This window comes from Anas acuta, chromosome 1 (assembly GCF_963932015.1).
Source record: "Anas acuta chromosome 1, bAnaAcu1.1, whole genome shotgun sequence".
Classification (NCBI taxonomy): Eukaryota; Metazoa; Chordata; class Aves; order Anseriformes; family Anatidae; genus Anas; species Anas acuta.
In genome coordinates this window covers 160,544,448-160,565,249 of record NC_088979.1, presented here as the reverse complement: position 1 = coordinate 160,565,249, position 20,802 = coordinate 160,544,448, and the positions used below count along the sequence as shown (strand labels likewise).

Below are 20,802 nucleotides of genomic sequence, written 5' to 3'. Positions count from 1 at the left end.
GCTGTGGCAAACACAATATGTCTATCAGTGTTTTCCATAGCGAAAGACGGGTATTATTTCTGCTGCAATTACCTTTATGATTTCAAAGAGATATTTAAGGAAGTGGTTTGCAGTGCCAAGAAATGAAGTGGTCTCTGCTGAGGGAGACAGCCATGAGCCAGTCTATGGCTTTGGCTGGAGCAAAACAAAGTCAGTTCTCTTGTGCAAGCATTGGGCAGATCCAAAAAGCTATTCCACAACAGGCTGCACATTTGGCTGGGCACCGAGACTTCAGCAGGACTGATTTGTCTTGCTGCAGTTACCTTTGCCCTTATTCCATGCTGCCTTTACACAGCTTCACAGAATGGTTCAGGTTGGAAGGGGTCTCTGGAGGTCATCCTGTCCAACTCCCCTGCTCAGGCAGGGACACCTGGAGGAGGCCCATGGAGCCAGGACCATGTCCAAATGGCTTTTGAAGATCTACAACAACCTGTATACCAGGTGCCTATGTGTGTCAAAAAACTAGTCTCTCTTCAATTTTAAAACTCCTTAGCCTGACCTGCCAAGGCCATTCTTGTAGTCCTTTTTGGGAAAGGGTACCCTCGCTCTCAGTATGGACAGCTCAGGAAACAAAGAGATGAAGCCCACCAGGCCTCTATGAAATCTTTCCACACCCCTAATGTTTCCTTGAGCATGGCAGAGTTCACAGAAAAGCTGATCTACATAGGACTGGTCTCCAATTAGTTAGCCCATCACGGGGCAAGGAGAGATGCCAGCCTGTGATGCTGTATTCCACCTTTATTTGGGGAGGGCTGAAAACTAGAGTCAGGGGAATTCACTTGGACTTCTGCTGAGCTACCAAGACAACCCAAGGCAAGAAATAATCTAGAAGAGGTTTCCCCTTCACTTTTCTTCTAACTCAAAAGCTCAAATGTTCTGTCTAAAAGAGGTGCTGAATTAATTTACACAGCAATGTGAGTCAGAAATGCAGTATGTATTCATGAACAGTATGCCAATAATTTATGGTGATTACAACTTCCATATCTGTGTTGGAAGCCCTATTGCTATGATTTCAGAGAAGAGGATTGAGTAAAGAGTAGAAGAGTAGTTATTTTTTTTTGTTGTTGTTGTTTTGTTCCCTGTTTGGCTTCTGCACAGTATAAAATGCATCTCAAACTGCTTGTGCTGAGCACCTGGGTTCTGACAGGAAATATTCAGGCACCTGAAATTTAGGCATTATGAGTTGCACTTTATTTTGTAAATGATCATGGCTTATTTATCTACCTTCCTCTCTCTCTTATTCAAAATCAGGATGGGATTACCAGCCATGTGAAGCTGGGTTTTCTCTGGTTTGTTTTAAATATTTTTGAGATAGTGACAGTAAGTACTAGTATTATGAACATTGGCAAAGGCATTTAATCTTTTTTATCATCTTCAGCTTTGTGATGCTAATCATTCTGTGGAAATGACTGGTATTTAAAATAGAGAAAAAAGCTAAATGAATAAATACTGTAACTTACACTATCTTCATTTTTCACTTGTTCAAATTTTATCTTTTCTTATTATGCTCCATACTACTTACTCACTCACTAGCCCACATACATCTTTACAGCCTAACTAGGGTACTAATGCCAAAACTCAAAAAATAATTAAAAGCATCATTTCTTTCTCCTTTGCACGTCACTGTTATAGCTTTTAAATTGTTGCATTCCCCTGTTTATTAAAACCTAAATACTTGTGACTGTTCAGAAAACAGATAGGAAAATATAAAGCACAATGCAAATAGCAGAAAGTAACACAAGAAGCTTAAGAGGTGGCATCATGGAACAGCTCAATGAAAAAGCTTCAAATGGAAATTTGTTCCATTTTGTTGTTTTTATTATAAAGACTTGTCACCTGAATGGTCACTGACCTCAAATACAATAATGAAAGCCAACCGTGCTGCTAGGACATGCCAGAACTGCAGCGTGTAGCCATAGGGCACTGGGGAGTGAGGAGGATCTCGGTAGTCTCTGTACCTGAAAGACAGGTAAAGTATTTTATTTAGTAAGCTCCTACCCTGCTGCAACATATTTCTATTAGCAACATGAGAATTCCAAAATATTATTACAGAAACAATTTAAAAGAAGTAGAAAAATTGTATTCTTAATTTGTTTCCTACATAGGACAGAAAAATCATTATAAAAAATTCCCCAAATCCTATATACAAGTTAGTTTTAAGAAACTAAAGAAAACACAGATGAACAAAAGAAACAAATTGTTATTTCATCTCTATTAGAGATAATGCACATTTCTCCCTGAAGATTCACCTTAGATTGCAGAGGGTGCTACACTAAATGAAATACACTGTGTCTTGATGTCTAAGTCAGGAACAAAACCCTATTGAATTGTATTATCTCCAGTGCAAGTTCTTAAATCTGAGATGATCTTCCCTTCTGCAAATGGCACTCTGACTTCATAGGTTAGGATGTTTTACAATATCCTAAGCATCCTGAAAACAGAAGCCCCTGGACGAAAGTTCCAAGTCAGGAGAGTGTGTCTCCATGTTAGGAAGCACACACTACACAGGATGAAATGGGGAAACATTTTATAAACAACCAGAATAGCATGGCACCGTCTGGGTTCTCGATGAGTTAACAGAATATGACCACTGTTTTTTTTTTTTGTTTTTTTTTTTTTTTTCAGACAGACTGCCTTCCTGGAAAAGTGCCCACACTACAGCAGGACATATTTCCTTACCTCACTATCAATACCTGGCTTAAAATGCAATTAAAATGACTGATGCTTTAGCAGAATTCAGATGGGCTAAGTAGCTGATAAACGCAGCTAAAGAAAGTAAGATGTTCACTTTCTTTCAAGGGTAGATATACATAACAATTCAGTGTCCCACTAAGAACAGATTTATCTTCTAGAGATTTATGGCAACAGTTTTAACAGCATTTTTTATATGGGATATTGAGGGGACAACTTTTGCATTTATTGATGGGTTTTCTACCACTGGCTTTAAGTGGCAGCAACCTCATGCTTGAAGCTGGGGAAGAAAGAAATTAAAGAGGGAGAAGAAAATTATCAGAATCCAAAAACATTATTAAAAAGTGTCATGGCAAACTATGTGGAAAGAAGTATTCGGAAAGCAGCTCTGCTCCACAGAAAATATTATCTATGGATTCAACATTGGGAATATCTTCCTGAAAAATAAGTTTCGTCAGAGTCTTAAGTATCAGTTATTTAAATGAAACCATTAATATCACATACACACACAGCACTCACTATGCTACATCACTTCTACATATTAGTACTAATAAAAATGCCACAATATCACAGGATATCATTAACTTTTGCTGTATCACAGAGTATCTTTTTCTTGAGGTACTCATGAATGTGTATATTAATTTTTCAAAGTGAAAAATACTGGGGCTACTTGTACCTGCAGCTACCAGGACTCTTGCTGGTAAAGTAGTATTGTCATAGAAAAATGGCAACAGTATCTGTCATTTGCTATTTTTGCCTGGGACTCCCTTTAAGACTTTGATTTTTGGACCATTAAAATTAATCAGTTTCAAGTCTCTCATCACAGGCCAGTCTCAGACTGCTATTTCCCCAATCTACTGGCTAATGATGAAGACACAAAGATGATTAACTGCTCATTTTATTCTGATTCAAACCAGAAGCATATGATTACTACTAATAATTACACCTGTAAGCAATGACAAACATATTAACTATTCATCTGTTAGGAAATGATAGACTTGATGTTTCATAAAGGTAGCTTAGGACAGACTCTGTTTATGCCAGACAGACCTGCGAAATAACTCAATGTGGTCACTTCTATGCAATCTTTAGTTGACTTCCTTGTACAGGATATGATAAAATCTGATTACAACTTCATCTGATATAATCAGTCACCCATTATTGGCCTTTTGATACCATATTTCTCCATGACGGTGGCATCTGATTCAAGCCATGACATTATACAAATCCTGTATTAGGAACACCTCCCAGATATCCACTTTTCAACTTCTTCATCTAAGGAAGGAATAATGTGGGTAACAACCAAGAAGTATGCCAAGTGCATCTTTGAATAGCAGTTTTTTCTTTCCTTTTTTTTTTTTTTTGAATTTTTGAAAATAAATTTCAACCCAAAATGTACCATGATGTTTCTCCTTTGAAATGTCTTAATGCACAGAGGCATTTTGATCAGATACTTACCTACAGTATTTTAACGGTGAACCAGAGAATTCACTTCCATTTGATGTAGGTTCTGAGCGGTTTTCAAAGTCAGACACCAGAAATACTGATAAACTGGCATTAACATAGCCAACCATACACCTAGAGGGGAAAAAAATCCTTTAGACAAGACACAGCAAGGTTTTTCCATTAACTATTTCACCTAGGAGGATGTTCTCTGGGTTTCATGAAATCCGCAGTTTAACTGTGATGCTTATTAATATTTGAAAGGGGTACTGAGGCAGCATGAAAGAATTCTGAATTAGATCAGATGGACAATAAAAGTGAAGCAATGACAGATTTTTATTGGCAAAGATAATGGTGAAGACTGGGACTGGTTACCTTTGAAAAGAAGGGAGGCTTAGAAAATAATGAATGGCACCTAGAAGATAATTAGAATATTCCCACTGTCACCCACTTGGTACAAGCACAAAGGGACATTAAATTAAAAGGAATAGCAATACACCTAAAACAAGCTAAGGGAAATATGATTTTATTTTTGTTTTAAATTTTCTTACAAAATGTCTTGTTAATCAGAGGAACTCATTATTAACAGATCCCAGGGTGGCTGAGCATTGGGAGGGTTAGGCAGAGTTTGGAGAACACTGAGTAGGAGAATGTTCATTGCCTGGAGTTGTAGGAGTCACAAGAAGGCTCAAATTTAGTATTAATAAGGATGAAGAGGGATATGGCACATGCACTGTACTTTTCACTCTGTACTGTTCAAACACATATAAGTCTACATACACTGCTCAGTGTGCTGCAGAACAGTGGGGATGACAAAGTGATAAATTCCCTAGCCAACTGAGAAGAAAAGACTGCAGCTAGCAAAACCTGAAATAAGCAGCCACATCACCACTGTGGCCATCTATTTTTAGCGCTGTCCCACTGTTCTTGATATACTTGACCCGAATCATCTACAAATCTAAACTAAGAGACTATCAACAGAATTATAAAGGGTTGCCAGATTTTGAGCCTGGGTGAAGGATGGATCAAATCAACCTATCTTCATTTGCGTAACTTATATGCTGCACTGAGCTAATCAGAAAGATATTTAAAACCTATTTTGCAACACCGCAAGAGGTACAATCTTAGCCATCCATGAAACAGTACTACATACTGTCTTTAAATACTGTATTAGAACCTAAAAGATGAATATAATTACCACACAAAACATAGTTAATTCTCTCAAATCAAGGATAGCTTCTAAGTATCCCTGTTGGTACACTTTTGCCAGGCAGTTCTGACCCATGGGGATGTTTAAGACAGCAAGAAAAAGTGATTCTTACACCTCCATTGAGCCAGATCTGCTATAATACTGCTTTAACTTCTAGAAAAAAACTACAGTTATTTAGACACGTATCTGAACTGAGGAATGATAGGTCAGGCAACTGAGGTGTGAAATCTGCTTTTAAAGTATATTTGAAAATCAATTTTGTCCTGCTAAGAACTACTGCGGGTATCCAACAGCCTTGGGTGATCTACACAGATGTTTAAAAATCTTTGGCTTGATATGGTGGACTTGGTCTAATACTGTTATCATTACAATTCAGCACTACTAAACCAGAAAGCTTAAATTTGGGTTATTATTTCTGGTTGTTTTGCCAAAGGTCCGAAAAGCTTTAAGAAATTCTCCATCATATCATTTGCTGTACAGTTAGAGTTGACTTTCCCCCCTCTGCCCCCCCTTGTGGATTTTAAAACCTTTCAGAAATTGCATTTAAGTACCTCTTAGCTTTGAGTCAAAATCTCCATAGTGATTGGATTTGGAACTTAAATTAATCTCAATATTTTTCTAGTATCACTGGGTGTTACATGGATCTAATACCTACGGATGTCTTGGGAAAGAAAAGAGAACCTCTCTCATGGTTAGTTAATAGCAGGTGTTCTTGACTCCTTAATTTGAGAAAATTCAATATTCCTGTGTATTTTTTAATAGCTTCCTGCTTTTGTAACAGTGTTATGAATACCAATATCCAGAATGATGACATACATAATTTTTATGTTAGTTGGCTCTTCCACAGAATTAATATCTGATGGTTTCAACTGAGAAATTTACTCAGAAAACCAGCAAAGGTGTGATAACACCATACAAGAGTTTTGTAAAAAGTTAAGAGCTTCCTCTGTGAGCCAAGCTACTTTCCCTATGCAGAACAAGTTTCAAAACCAGTGAGTCATTTGGTTCCTTACATAAATCAGATTTCTAAAGGCATTGTTTGTGTCCTGCGCATTGGCTCTGAGAAAATCAGTAGCAGGGAAAATTGATGACAGTGCCTCAGTGTCCTATGGATCTTCATCACAGCATAAGCAAAGCAAAAACTGGCACCTGACCAAATGCTTTACCAGCAAAGGGTCTTTAACTCTTCATGAAAATAAATGGAACATTTCCCCAGGCACCTACTAAAATGCCAGACCCCTTGCAGGACAGCAAGTTAGCAGCATTGCTAATCAAGAACTGCAACACCAACTGCTCTTCTTCTGCCAGTATGGTTAAACAGTATTGACAACCAAAAGATGGCAAAAAAGCAGCGACAGAAGAAACCACTTTCCATAGTAAGGAAGAAAAATCAATCCACCTTAAGTCCAACGGCTTCGTGTTAAGCTTGGGTTTCTTTGAACAGCAGGTTCTTACTAATGCAGCTGCTAGCAGATTGTTTACAAAATGTGTCTATCTGTGGTCAGCTGGATTCAGTGACCTTCCCCCTGCTCAACAGCCTGGGTTTTACAAGTTGCAATGTAGCAGCTATACTCATACTTACTGGCAGTGTGCACACTCTAAAGTAATCTCAGTGTTTACCAACACTGAAAGAAAATCTACTTAGGCAGCAGGGGTTCAGTTCACAAATGTCTCCTGAAAGATGTAATCGAAGGACTCTAGTTTTAGAAGAAAGACAAATTACTTTGCTCTGTAAGTATATCTTGATTTATTAGTTGGGAACTGCTTCATCTTGTTAGACACTACTTTTTGGAACAACACATACTGAATACAGGAAATACAGCTTAATGAATAAGTTTTAAATGCTGATTAAATCAAATCCATAACTGATAAATATCTGCTCAGCTTCAGAACGAAGAGAGGATTTTATCCATGTATACCAGCTAGGAAATGCAACTTGTGCAGCATACTGTTAGATATGCCAAATTTCTGCAACAGTTCTGCCATGCTTTCCTTGAATTAATGTCATGGATTATTGTCACTCAGCAAGCCACTCTATGAATATGCAAAGTGTCAATATCTATGTCTAGTATCTGCTAGCTAAGCACAAACAATACTTATGGGTTAGTGTAATCAGTACATACACAGACGGTACTGTCACATCTATTCAAGAAGTAAGAGATTTTTCATGCACAACTGTTTTCCTAGGGAAAAGCTTACTTTTGTCCAGCTTCTCCTTGGCCTGCACAAGGTCCGTATTTGTAAGCATAAACAAGTCGAGGGATGAAGTCTGATGTCACAGCTATAACAAATGCATTTGTGATAACAGAAAGAATTCCAATGCCTTCCAGAATCCCATACCAGATTCCTGTATAATAAGGAGGGTATGTTAGCTCCAGGAAAAACAAGGTCCAAAATACTTCAAATACTGCATGCTCTGAAGCAGTTGTCCAAAAACCTTCTTATGTAGTTTCTATCAGAGTCACTGACAAAAAATTATTTTTCTTTTTTCTTTTTTCTATTTTCAGCAGGACCTCCTCAGAGAACAAGATTTATGTTCCCACTGGGTGGGAATTTTGTTTATCCTGCAAATTATCTCAATGAAGCCAGCAACAATGCTCATGAAGATCTTGGTTCCAGCAAACCCCATAACCCTGTGGACAGTTTTAAACATGGTAAACCTCCTTGCTTATGATGATGGCTATCCAGCCTTTGAGGAGGATCTGCAGTGGCATATGTTCACACAGTGTGTCTGCTGTGAATATATGTAATCTATATATGTAATATATAATAAATATGTAATATTTATATATATATATATGTATATATATATATATGTAATATATAATAAATATATGTAATATATATAATATATGTAATATATAATAAATATATGTAATCTATCTAAGGCCTTTTTGGCCTTGCATATAACTTGTGTATGGCTGGTCAGCACATATCTCTCTGTATCAAAATATTCATACCATGCTAATGCTATATTGTGGCACATGGTCCCCGGTATGCTCAGTTTTAACTGCCTGACAGATCTTGTGGTACAGACACAACTCTGATCATGAGGACCATCAGTGAGAAATAATCAAAGGCAGGTTAGATGTACCCATTGATTTTAATGAGGCATCATGCTATCCCTAAAAACTTTTCTGAATAGGGACCAAATACAACACATTTTGAGAAATATCACCTGAATCTGCCTGAAAAAAGAAAAAAAAAAAAAAAAAGCAAAAACCAAACCAAAAACCCAACAACCATTTTTCTGTGCTTTCATTATTTAAATTATATAACTGTCTTTTCAGAAATTGTCTGCTGTGTATGCTGTGTACTGGCTGAACACCTCACAGAGCGACAATGTTCACCCATGAGGTTTTTCTCAGACATAGATTTGAGGTAGACGGTAGAGCTCTCTGAGAGCAGAAAGCCTGGGATTCTGCTATTTCATCGGGAGGGCTGCTCTTTTTTGCAGTGCAGTTGGGCAGTGAGGTATCCTATTTACCCCTCCAAAGACATCAGGAATTCAGCATTGGGCAAATAAGTTTGCTTTATTGTGTCCTTCTGCTTTTGCACACTGGAAGGATGGAGGAGATTTATAATCAATATGTGTCCAGAGAGCCCTTGCAGCAGTGTACAGATGAGTGACCTCAAAGTTATGTGAACTCTGTATTTAGCAGTGTAGTCATTCCTCACTGAGGACAAGTAGTCTCTTGTGGTTTAGACCCATCCTGTCTCATGCCAGTGGACCTAGTGAACATAGCCACTAAGTCACAGGTGACATTTTTGGCCAGGTAAATAGAGAACACACAGTAACCTTATCAAATGATGGCTTCTTTAATTTGACTTTGATGCTTCTGCTGCTCTGTGTTCTGTGTTCAGATAGCGTGTCTGCCACAATAAGAAACCTGCAGAGAACACTGATCACTTCATTAAAGCATGTTGGCTGTTAAGTCACCCAGAAAGTCATTAAGAGATTTTTTTTTTCCCTGCTTTTTTTGGGACAGTCAAATTGTATATTGTTAATGTGGAAGAAGACTGAAAATTCCTTAATCTGCTCTTACTTGAAGTGGTCAGTATTTTGCCCTAAAAATAGCACACACATGTAACAAAGAACTCACCTATATCTTTGGCTCTTGAAGCTAAAGGTCTTCTCCACTGGGTGACAAATTTGTATGCATCAAGCCGAATTTCAATAATGTTGTTAAGTAAGGCCAGAAGTGGTGCCAGTGGAAAAGCTGCCACAAAAATGGTTGTGAACCCAAACTGAAGAACTAGGAAAGAAAGGGAAAGGTCACTGTATAACTATTGAGCTCTAATTCTAAGTTCTCAGATACTGAAGTATCACACAGACGAACATTCCTTATTATGCTGTACTATACAATAACCTTGTGACAACTGTGCAGAACTTCTTTGCCAAATCTCAGAGCAAGGATGACTAAAACAAATGCACATCAGTGACCAGAATGGACTTCAACATCCAGATTTTGTAATTTGGAGAAGAGTTTGGAGGAGGATAATCTATGCTTTTAGAAATTTATACTTGTACTCCAGCACCAACTAGGATCTCTAAATACTTGCAAAGATTAGGGTTTACATTGTAAGTAGGCAGCAGTTTGAAACCTTATGTAAGTTTCCAGAGGCAGGTCTTCAGACTCCCAAATTTGTCATTAATTTGAAAAGAATTGTGTGAGGGAGAAAAGAAAAAAACTTTCATGATATACACTGTTCAGTCACACGGGGCAGAAATTTTTGTTCTTTAACATTTTTTGCAGCAGTTATTCTCCCCTTTCCTCTGGATAAAGCAATACTTTTAGACAGCAAGCTAATTTGTAAAAGTGAGGCAGTAAATGACGGTGAATTTTAAACATAAGCATCCAAGTCTGTTCCATTCAGTTTAAAATAAAAGCCCAATACAGGGAACTTCCTTAAGCAAAACCCAGCAAAGTCCTTCAGAAACATATACAGGTGAAGAGATGGGTTGCTATTTAGAAACCAACCTTCCCCATACAAAGCCAGAATCAGAAGCATGTCATAAATGCGGGATTAGCAAACCAGCAGCAGAGTGGTTAGCTGCATTGACTTGGTTTGGCTCTTAGAAACCCACTCCCATCCCTTACCTGACTTGTAAGAATAAGAACTGTTTTGCAGCCTCTTTGGCTCCATATAGCAATAGTTTAAAAAGTACACCAGCCCACATCAAAAAAAAAAAAAAAAAAGCAAAAAAAAGCAATACCATTAAAATCTAGTGAAAGAGAGAGCTAAGGTCAGTGTCATACTCATTTCTAGGTATTCATCAAAGAGTCCGTAAGCATTCATAGGCTGCAGGTTGTAGTCCTTTTCCCACTGTGGGAAGCTTGTTTTTCTCTGTGTGCCATGCTCTTGCCGTAGTTTTCTCCTGGTCCACCAGTTTTGAATTAGCCTACATTTTCAAATAAATTAAAGAAAACAAGTAAAGACTGTTATTGACTGTTCATTGATAAACTGGAAGAGGCTAAGTGTGCACAGCATACCTTGCAAAATGAATTTTCCAATTCATAGGAAAACAGAGCATTACTAAGGCATGTGGCTGAAGACACAGTGTAATAGACACAGTGTAATAGGTATGAAAACAGATAAGGCTGGTGGGATGTTATTAAAATGAAAAAGGGATTTTGACATCTTTTTATTACTTATTTAGCTTATTTTTGCCTATACAAAATGGCAAATCATTTCAGGGTCTGTTTATAATGCAGGATGCAATGTTGTGTGGAGACAGTTAAGCTCTAAATGAGAAACCAGTAACCAGACTGCTAATGATGCTTGATCCCTTCCTGTGTGTGATGGCATCTCTGCATGGCTCTACATTGTGTGGGGGTGGCAGTCCCTGAGCTATCCTGGAAGGGAAGGAGATACCTAGAATGTAATTAGTGTTTGCAGCCAAACATTCAGAGAAACAAGGGGCAGGAAGAAGTGTGTGGACTACTGACAACACGTGGTGGCCAAGAGATTAACGGCAGACTTAAGAGAGCTCTCCATCTCACAGAAGGGGAAGACTGAACTGGACTTCAGAGAAAACATGCTGTTCCTGAAGAAATGCAAGTGTAGGGGCACAGGAGAGACTGAGACAGAATAGAAATGAATGCCCAAATTTGAAGTAAACACCTTTGCCTCTCCAGGTCAAGGAATTGCACTCACTGGGCCAACAAACGACATGAGCTAAAATTAGCATAGAAAGTCAAACAACACAAGAGCTTTTCTCCAAAATTGCAGTGGGCCCCTTCATCTCAGCAAGTTAGAAGGTGCTGACTCACCCAAATAATTCAGCCAGTCATCAATGTGAAAATAGGCTAAAAAGGCCATCCCTGTGAATGGAAGATGGTTGTGACTGATGATTATGGGCCTTTGCCTCTCTTGTGCTGACTATGAGAAGGTAAGAGGGCTGAAAACTGAATTCCTGCAAAAAAGGCAAAGTGAAGAGGTGGGTGGGAGACCTATACTCTGAGGTGGATCCCAGTTATTTCCTCCTTTGTGCGAGCAGAAACCCATAACCAGTATTATTAATATTGAAGACTGACAGTAAAATTCAAATAAATGTCTTTTTACTGATTTATGTTTGAGCAAAATATGAGCAATGTAATGCAATAATGTTTTAATATTGATATGTGTTCTTCCAAGAATAATATCAACTTGAGATTGCAGTTTCCCACCTCCAAACGAAGCAATCATTTTTATTTTGTTTTCTAGTTATTGCAAATGTAGGTATAGTGCAGGAGAGAAATGTCAAATGCTTTTGAAGGTTTTGAGGTGGTGGTTGTATGTAGCAGAAGCATCACACTGACATGCCAACATTTGTATGAACACATGGAACTATGAAACAATAAAGGCCCTTGCACACCAAACCTAGGGGCCTCTCTTTGATATCTTTAAAACCTAGTTTTTAAATTTCGGGTGGAAATTTCAAAACACAAGCCAATGCCATTCATATCAGTGTGAGATGAGACAGCAGACACTGGAGTTCCTGTTGCTAAAGAACACCTGTAGCACTGGACACTCCTGCTGCACTCCTCCATGTTCCCTGTGGGAGCACACACCAGCACCAGGGCTAGAGTGCCACCCTGAAATGATGCAAAATAGCACTCTTCAAAACAGGCTGCTGTGGATTCTCTTCTAGGACTACCTTTTGGAGAAGCATTTCCCACTATCAGCTTTGGAGTAGCACAGTGCTGGCACTGCCTGGAACTTGGCAGGCAACAGCCAGTGTATGCATGGAGGGGCAGTGATGTTCTAGAGTGTTGCCTCTGAATCCTCTGGCCATCCATGTGGTGGTGTTGGCTCCAATCATGCCCCTAGCAGAAATAACAGTGTTTTTTTCATACAAAGAGGAAACGTGCTTGCCTGCAGCATATCAAGGCTAGAGACGTGGTGTGAAAGGGCTGGAGAGAAAACACATCTCCCAGTAGAATAGGTTTAAGCTTCTCACATTTCTGTGACTGTGTCATTTGTATTGTGACTCTAAATGAAGGGACAGACTTTGCTTAAAATAGGTTATTCCTATTAAAGCACTTGTTCTTAAACAACCCTCTCTTATCTACTTCTGTCACCTTCTTTAATTCTCTTCAATGCTTATTATTGGGTTTCAAAATCCCTGTTAGTAGGTAGCAGAAAGATCTAATGAAAACTGATAAGAGTCTGGGAGCGGAAAAAGAAGGATCAGTGTTGTTGCTGCTGTTCCCCCCTCCCCACCCTGCTAACTCCTCCAGCCCTAACAGCTGCAAAATCCTGTCGAGAAGCACGCTCGGCACTGACTGGGGAAGGCAGACGAATAGTGAATGTTGAGTACCTTGATTGCCCATTACTCTGTGCATTTAAATCATTTACTCCATTCTCATTACGGCTGGATGTGATCACCGCAGAGGCTGCCCGAAATCACTGCTGCGACACATTCTGCAGTTCAGGCACCAACCTCTGCACTAACTCTGCTGTGGATCCTGCAGCGAAGCAAATCCCTCCGAACTGCAGAACTTTGCAAGGGCAAACTTTCTGACAATGTCAACTCTCTCTTATATTTTCACACTTGCTAATTTCACTTGATGATCTGCCACAGTCTCTAGCATCAACCGTCTCTATTAATCATGCTTATTAAATACTAATCAATAAGAAATGAACCAATAGAAAATGAATAACTGTCAACCTTCATAGCTAGGGCACAGCTCCACAATACCCAGAAGATCACCAGGGAATTTGTCTACATACCAGTCAGTACATTTTTCTATCTCTGAGAGTGCATATGCCAGCAGTGCATTTTTTCCAGCTCATACCTGCCCTTTCAGGCATCTTTTATCACCCAGCAAGGAGAAATCCAATTTAGAATTTCCTGGTATAGATAAAAAATGATACATACAATATTGCCTGTGCAAGGAATACAGTGGTCCTACGATTACTTTTAAGGAGTTTTGAAACAGGGAATATGATTTAATGGAATCAAGTGCTTCTCACATATTATTTATTTGTAAATATCTATATTACACTTTCCTTTTTTTTTTCAAACCATATTCAACATAAAAAACCTAAAACAACTATCTCTACAAGCCTGGAAATCTAGCTTAAGAGCTATCTATCTTAAAGGAAATGTTCTATTTATAATGGCTGCTGTACCTTGTTTTTATGTAACCGGTCACAGAAAAAAACAAAAACAAAAACAAAACAAACAAAAAAATAAACTTAGCATCCTTCTGTTACCTACAAAAGCATAGACATTATGTTTACTTACGGGTAGCCCAGTTCCATGAAATTATTCCATGTCTGCTTTAGCACCATTATAATACCCATTTGCATACAGAGATCAATAAGGCATCCACTAGGGTGGCACTACAGAAAAAAAGAAACAAAAGGTTAAGTAGAAATAATGCTCAGTTTTAAGCATTTCTTAAAGAGGAAACACTTATATTAAATAATTTACTTAGAGGAAATTTAATGCTGTTCTGTTTAATATTTTTTATAATATAAACTTATGGGAGCATATGAAACTGTATCATACCATGACCCCTGTAAGCCTATCATCTAATTCTCTGCAGGGGACAGAATCAGCTGAAACAAGTACAGTTTTCACACTAATACTACTAATATGTGTTGTGGTTTAACCCGGCCAGCAGCTAAGCACCATACCAGCTACTCCGATAACTCTGTCCTAGCTGAAACCAGGACAGTATGTTATGGAATTGAGGGTAGGATAGAGGTAAAGGCTACCGAATATCTCCAAGGATTACAATAGCTTTTAGGGAGTCTAATTATGCTTCAAGTCAAAAAATGAAGAAAAAACTCCTCCTGGCTGCACATGCAAAGAGTTTATGCCTAGAGGATAGTCCTAATACTGTTTATTGAGTACTTATAATGTATACGACTGAGTGGATTCCTGAGAATATTATCTTCTTGAAGAACTGAAAGTCCCTAACTGTCAAACAGCAGTTCTCAGCATCTCTTTCTGAGTGCTTACTTGTTTTAGCCATAGGTCCAGGCCTTGAAGAAATGGTGTTGGTCTGAGGAGAGATGTTCAGCTAGTAAAAAGTTAGGCAATGCCATAAAGAAGAAACAGAAAAGTGCCCAAAACTTTTTGCCCTCAAACAGCATTTTGTATAATTGACTTTGCAAATCCAAACAGTGGAGTCCAAGATATATTGTTAAATCCTGGGTATTACGGGCAAGTGAAGAAGATTACAGTCACAGGACTGGAACTATTTCTCTTTATTTTTTGGGAGAAAAAATCTGAAATTAGTTATGACTCATAAGAAAATGTAATATGAATTTCTAATACATACTGCATTATACAGTTCTCATAATCAGGGTCCCTGCTGAGGTTTCTGTTGACCTCATTGAGTTTCTTTTTAGATTAACAGGGTAGCACAAACGCTTTTTAATTAACTTCACTAGCATTATTATTAAATCATCATCCTTCTATTTTTAGGAATCATCACACAAGCAAATATAGCCTAAGAGAGGTAGATGAAGTACTAATGAAGTAGCAGTGATGTTACAGCCATGACACCACTAATGTGCTATGTACACTGTGGTCTGAATATACCCAGGGACGCTGGACTAGGCTGTATCATGTTTTTTTTGCAGCAGCAGCAGTTAGGTCAACTTGGTCTCCCTCAGACTTCAGAGAGATGTTCAGTCTATCTGCCCATTTATTACTTTTTCCTTGAATGTACAGAATTCACTACCTCAAAATTAGGACAGCCTTTTCAAATTATTCATTCTTTGCTAATGCTTGGATGACCTCTGTAAATGAAAATATTTAGAGATTTGGAAGTGTTTGTAAATTCATGTCAGCAGTGTAAAGACCTGCATTTTCTACTTGCCATTTGTCATATATTTGCAAAGTTGTTTCCATTATTCATCTGCAAAGCAGGAAAGAAACCACAGGATTTGATTATACAAACAGCAGCACCTAATGCTACAGGACCAATACAGAAACTGCCGCTGTTCACCTTCTATAACTGGTTTTTGAATTCTGAATGTATTTGCTAAAAAAAAAATTAAAAAAAAATGGAGGGTGGGGGGTGGGGAGGAGGTTGGTACTTGACTTGCAAAAGTGATCCCTCACTTCTCTCCAATTTCATCTGACTTTGTAGACATCCAACATTATGTCAATAACTTCTGGGAAGTTTGTTCAGGTGTTTTGGTCAATTTTTAAGTACATTTTATGTATCTGTGCTTTAAATTGTCATTTTTTTTAATGTAGCTCTCTGGTCAGCAAGGCTAGAAAAGCTGAGAGAAAGAAATTTTTTCAGAAGCAAAAAGTTGTCAGATTCGTATCTGATTTTAAGGATGAAATCCTTCCAACACAAAAATGTAAGAAAAGGCTAAACTATACAAATGTGATGCACAGACTGAAACTGCTAGCATTGAAAGGGCATATATCAATATACGGATGGTTTTGTAACAGATGGTAGAGTGTCAGCAGTGTGGAGTTAGAAAGCATCTCAAAACCCAATAGCACACTCAAAAATACTTAGAATTATGTGTCTGCCTCTGCTTGCATTTACTGCATCCGTGGGCAGCAAATAAATCAGTGTGTAGCTTGTTTCAGCAGCACAGGAGTTAGCAAGGACCCACCTCTTCCAGTCTCCACCGGTTTATCAGCCTTAGGTAGGCACCAGGGTGTCCTGTAAATCTTTAACACACAAATATACATCAATGATGTTGTATGAGCAGTCTGCTCACTGCAGTAGAAGAAAGATCACACTGTTGTTTTAATCTAATGTCACCTTAGCATGACTAACTATAAAAAATGTTGTGCAGCAAAAACGATTTGGGGATTCCTGGAATAATTCACACAAAGGGCTAAATATATTTTTACTTCAATTTTTATGTGAATACCAAGTATTGTGCTGCTTGATGTTCAGCATATGCAGAACAGAGAGGAAATCTGAATAAAACTGCTTATGTCAGTCAAAAAATGGTTTTCAACTGCCAGTCCATTTTCTTATTCAGGCTGTGGTATCCGCCCTTCCATGAAATCAGTATAAATGTTAGTTTTCCCTAGGAAAAAAAATCGGATGGCTCCTAATTCACTGTTAACTGTTCAAATCTCATAATAAAAGTAGCAAAATATTCAGTACTCAGAAAGAAAAAAAGACACGATGTTGAATTATTTACTTACCATACAAATTATACACATGAAGAGAGAACTAGGTGGCCTGCATGCATATTATTGGTGGTGGCATCAGTTCCCAGTTGTGAAATTGCTAAGAGTTAGCATTAAGTCAATATGATGTTAGGAAATGAAAACTACCTGTCTATTTCTGGCCCTTTGAAAGGAAAATAAAACTGCAATTTTCCCACTGAACTAGTAAGAAATTTGCATTTTAAGATGTGAGATAGTATGGTCCTATTTTTTTCATTACTGTCCATCTTATTTCTCCTCTCTACTTATTTTGTGAATACAAGGTTGAAGATATCATTCCTACCTTCCAAGGAAGAATGCTATATAAAAGGTAGAACTGTTCAGGTTGACAAACTGAAAAAGAAACATTTTCAGAGTGAAGCTGTTTTCCCACTCAGATTCGGTACGAGGCTGTTCTGTGAAGAAAGAGAGCAGAGTTTGAGAGGCTTAATCAGATTAACAATTTCACTTGGCGCAAAGGCTGCAGGCACCTATCTGAGCTGGCAATGCGTCTGTAAATTAGCCTGCTGATTTCTATATATAAGATGACAGTAGAAATTGTATCCAAAAGAAGCACACAGCAAGCTAGCTTGTAAAGACTCAGAAACCTGTTTAGGTATCTGGGTATGTATATTCCCAGAAGACTGCAAGATAAAATGTATATTATTACAGACTCAGGATTTTCTCTCATTTCCCGCTCTGCAGCCTACCATGATGACATGGACGCAAAGCATGCCACTGTAAGCTGTGTAAGTGCCTTTTGGTTAGAATTGTCACGCTGAACTGAAGTAAATCCTCCTTCTGTTTCTGTTTCATGGATGTGCCTACCATGCTGGCACCTAAGGACTCTATACAGGTATCAGCAGAGTGCCACTTTCCTTGTCCCAGGGAGCTCCTCACAGAAGACAGAGAAAAAATACTTTGCAATAGATGGGTAAGGCAAATGGGAAAGGGGAAGATGTATGCCTTCGCTTCAGCATGGCCCTTAATCTACAGAGTAATCAAAGCAGGAGTTAACAAAACAACTACTACACCAACACACCACTATCATGTCCTGTAACTGCTTTCCAGTTGGCATGAGCCTGTTTGTTACTAATACATTGCTATGAACAGGAGTATCTCAGAAGTAGAGGTAGTTATGACAGTTCTGGGCATCATAATGGTAGTACTTGTATACATGTATGTACTTCAAAGGGTGTACAAGCACAAAAATGATAAACTAGATTCTCTTTAATTGGAGCCACAAGGAAATTTCCATAAGGAAATTTCAAATAGATGACTCAACAAAAGTGTAAAATAGACTATTAATTAACAACTAGTCTAATAATTTGGAAGTAACTTGTCAAGAAAGCAAAGTCTGTACATGCCACTACATATATATTCAGCTAAGCAGAAAGAAATGAAGCATTGTGGATTTTTGACGCCAGTCCGTGGAAAGGATAAGTTTGACTTTTACAGGGCTGCTGCAGCTGAAGCTTTGCTCATATTCCTATCAGAGAGAATGGCAAAACTCTGGAGTAACACAGACATGAGCTCCAAAAAAGTCATGTAAAATATGAAGAAGGACATCCTGAATGTAGCTTTGCTGCCAAATCCACTCTGAGCTTATTACACTGATAAAGATCATTCAAATCAAATCAGCTACTTAGGCCACCAGAGTAAATAGTACAATAAATGCTGAACATGGTCAGAACAGCTTGACCCACTGAATCCTCAACACAAGTTCTATCTGCAGAGGCTACAAGAAGCAGACCTACCTCAATGATAACCTGGCAGAAAGTAATCAAACTTCAAGGTCTCTAGACCATGTCTTACTGTCCCCAGGATGTCAAAGGGAAAAAAGTGCATAGCCTACACAAACAACATACTTGAAAAAGTTGTATTTCTTAGCTGTAATTAGTAGATGTCTTTTCCATGGATGCAGAATGGCAATAATATTTTAAATATAAGACATAAAAATGAGGAATCTTAATCTAAGAAACAACAGTATAAAATGCTACCTCACACAGACACACTTTGAACACATCGCCTAGGACTTTCCAGATGTAAAAAAGCCCTGACAATAGCTAGCATCAGCTGTTCCTCTAAGCAGAGGTGGAAATCTGTAGTCCTGGCCCAAAATATATTACTGAACACAAACTCAAACTAGTCTCCTAAAACAAATTCTCATACACATTCAATGATATGGTTGATTTTGCAGAACTTTAGCAAGCATCTCATTTCAGGCTTCTTGACATCAAGGAGCCCTTGCCAACTGCCACCAACCACTGCAATCTTCCAGTGTGATCAAGATCTCCAGAGACTGCCTGAGCTGTGGATAGATGAGTTATTTGCTACTCTAGTACTAGCTGACTGTAAAAACAAAGAAATATGTCAACCTTACCCTAGCATAAAGACCACCTTTAAGGCTGACCTGAAAAATTACTTAGAGTACCACTAGAGTTCAGGTGTTGGCAAAGTTGATGAGTCACCTACTTATTTTCCCTTCCAAATACTGACCCTCCTACACAGATATGTTTGAGAGTCAGTAAGAACTTCAGTTTCAAGCTACAAATCTAGCTTCCAAAAGTGATTCTTTTGTTTCCAGGTTTCTGCAAAATTTGGGAGTTTGAACATTCAGTCTCTCTGAAAACTTATGCTTCTGCCCCCGTGGTAACAATTTGTTTAATTTTTTACAAGGTAAGGGGTTGGAACAGGAACCAAGGACTGCAGGAGGGTTTCTTGATACTGCTGATTCAATTGTACTATAGCTTAGTTGATACTCTTCTTTATTAAACCTAAGAAAAACTTTCATTCTTATAGATATCAAATTAATCTGACTTTTCATATCTATACAGACAGTTTGAATGCTGTCACAATATAGGGACAAAAAATCAGCACAATATCATTCAACTGTGTATTTAACACCACTTACCTAAATTTGTCAGGAAAAGAGCTACCTTTTCATACAGCTGTAACAGAGAAGAAACAGTCTCTTAGAACATGGCCAACTCAAAAACTATAGTACTGTTTCTAAGTAATTGTTTTTACATGTCAAATCTCACATTCAAATGATCCCTGTGATGCTCTGGCAATGATGATAATAAAACTACATAGTAATAATACAATAATCAGAGAATCAATCAAAGAATAGTAATATTTGTAAAGCTTATACACAGCTCTTTTCATCTACAATACATGTGGAAAAAAAGCTGTCACTGTCCCTATTTTATGTACACAGTGAAAAAGGGTTTGACAACTTTTCCAAAACATAAAGCAGAATTGTAGATTGGGATTTTTGTTTTAGTTACTTATGGAGCATTTATCTCACAAAGAAAACCACTCTGTGCTCTGGGATGCAGTTTTCTGGTGCCTTTTTGTTTTTCTGTCTTTTTTCCCCCCTTTTTCTTTTTCCTTTTGCTTTCTTTTTCTCTTTCTTTCTGGTGCTGAAAGGAATGAAGTCACTGGGGAGTCAAGGTTCTTCAGAGAAAGCCTTTCATAATCCCTACCTCCAGACACATATCTTACCCTGTGTCAGTGACGTTGTTCTAAATCCTAAATGGCACTTGCTGAGATTAGCATGTACCAAGATCTCAAATTCTCTGTGAAATTGCTAACTTAATAAAGCTTACGAAAACTAACTTGGAGTGTTTCCACCGTTATTGTTTGCAAAGAGCTTTTGAACCTGTAAAGCATACCACCACCACCATCATTATTAATGTAAATTAATACAACCATTTCCATTTGCTTCAAATGAGGCTATGGTCTGCTCCCACAAAATGCTAAATGTCCTTAATTCTCACTGATGCAT

The 20,802-nt window shown here is 38.1% G+C and overlaps 1 protein-coding gene across 3 annotated transcripts in view; it reads right to left on the bottom strand.

Annotated features, from left to right (window-relative positions):
* ANO4 (anoctamin 4) overlaps positions 1–20,802 on the bottom strand; it is a 218,042-nt gene that overhangs the window by 5,027 nt on the left and 192,213 nt on the right. For all 3 annotated transcript variants that reach the window (XM_068668871.1, XM_068668870.1, XM_068668872.1), the window contains 9 exons: positions 19,927–19,963; positions 17,317–17,428; positions 16,463–16,520; positions 14,118–14,215; positions 10,645–10,787; positions 9,487–9,639; positions 7,583–7,730; positions 4,189–4,308; positions 1,892–1,997 (listed from right to left, as the gene is read on the bottom strand). In XM_068668871.1, the coding sequence (XP_068524972.1) occupies positions 1,892–1,997; positions 4,189–4,308; positions 7,583–7,730; positions 9,487–9,639; positions 10,645–10,787; positions 14,118–14,215; positions 16,463–16,520; positions 17,317–17,428; positions 19,927–19,963 (975 nt within the window). The remainder of the gene's footprint in view (positions 1–1,891; positions 1,998–4,188; positions 4,309–7,582; positions 7,731–9,486; positions 9,640–10,644; positions 10,788–14,117; positions 14,216–16,462; positions 16,521–17,316; positions 17,429–19,926; positions 19,964–20,802) is intronic.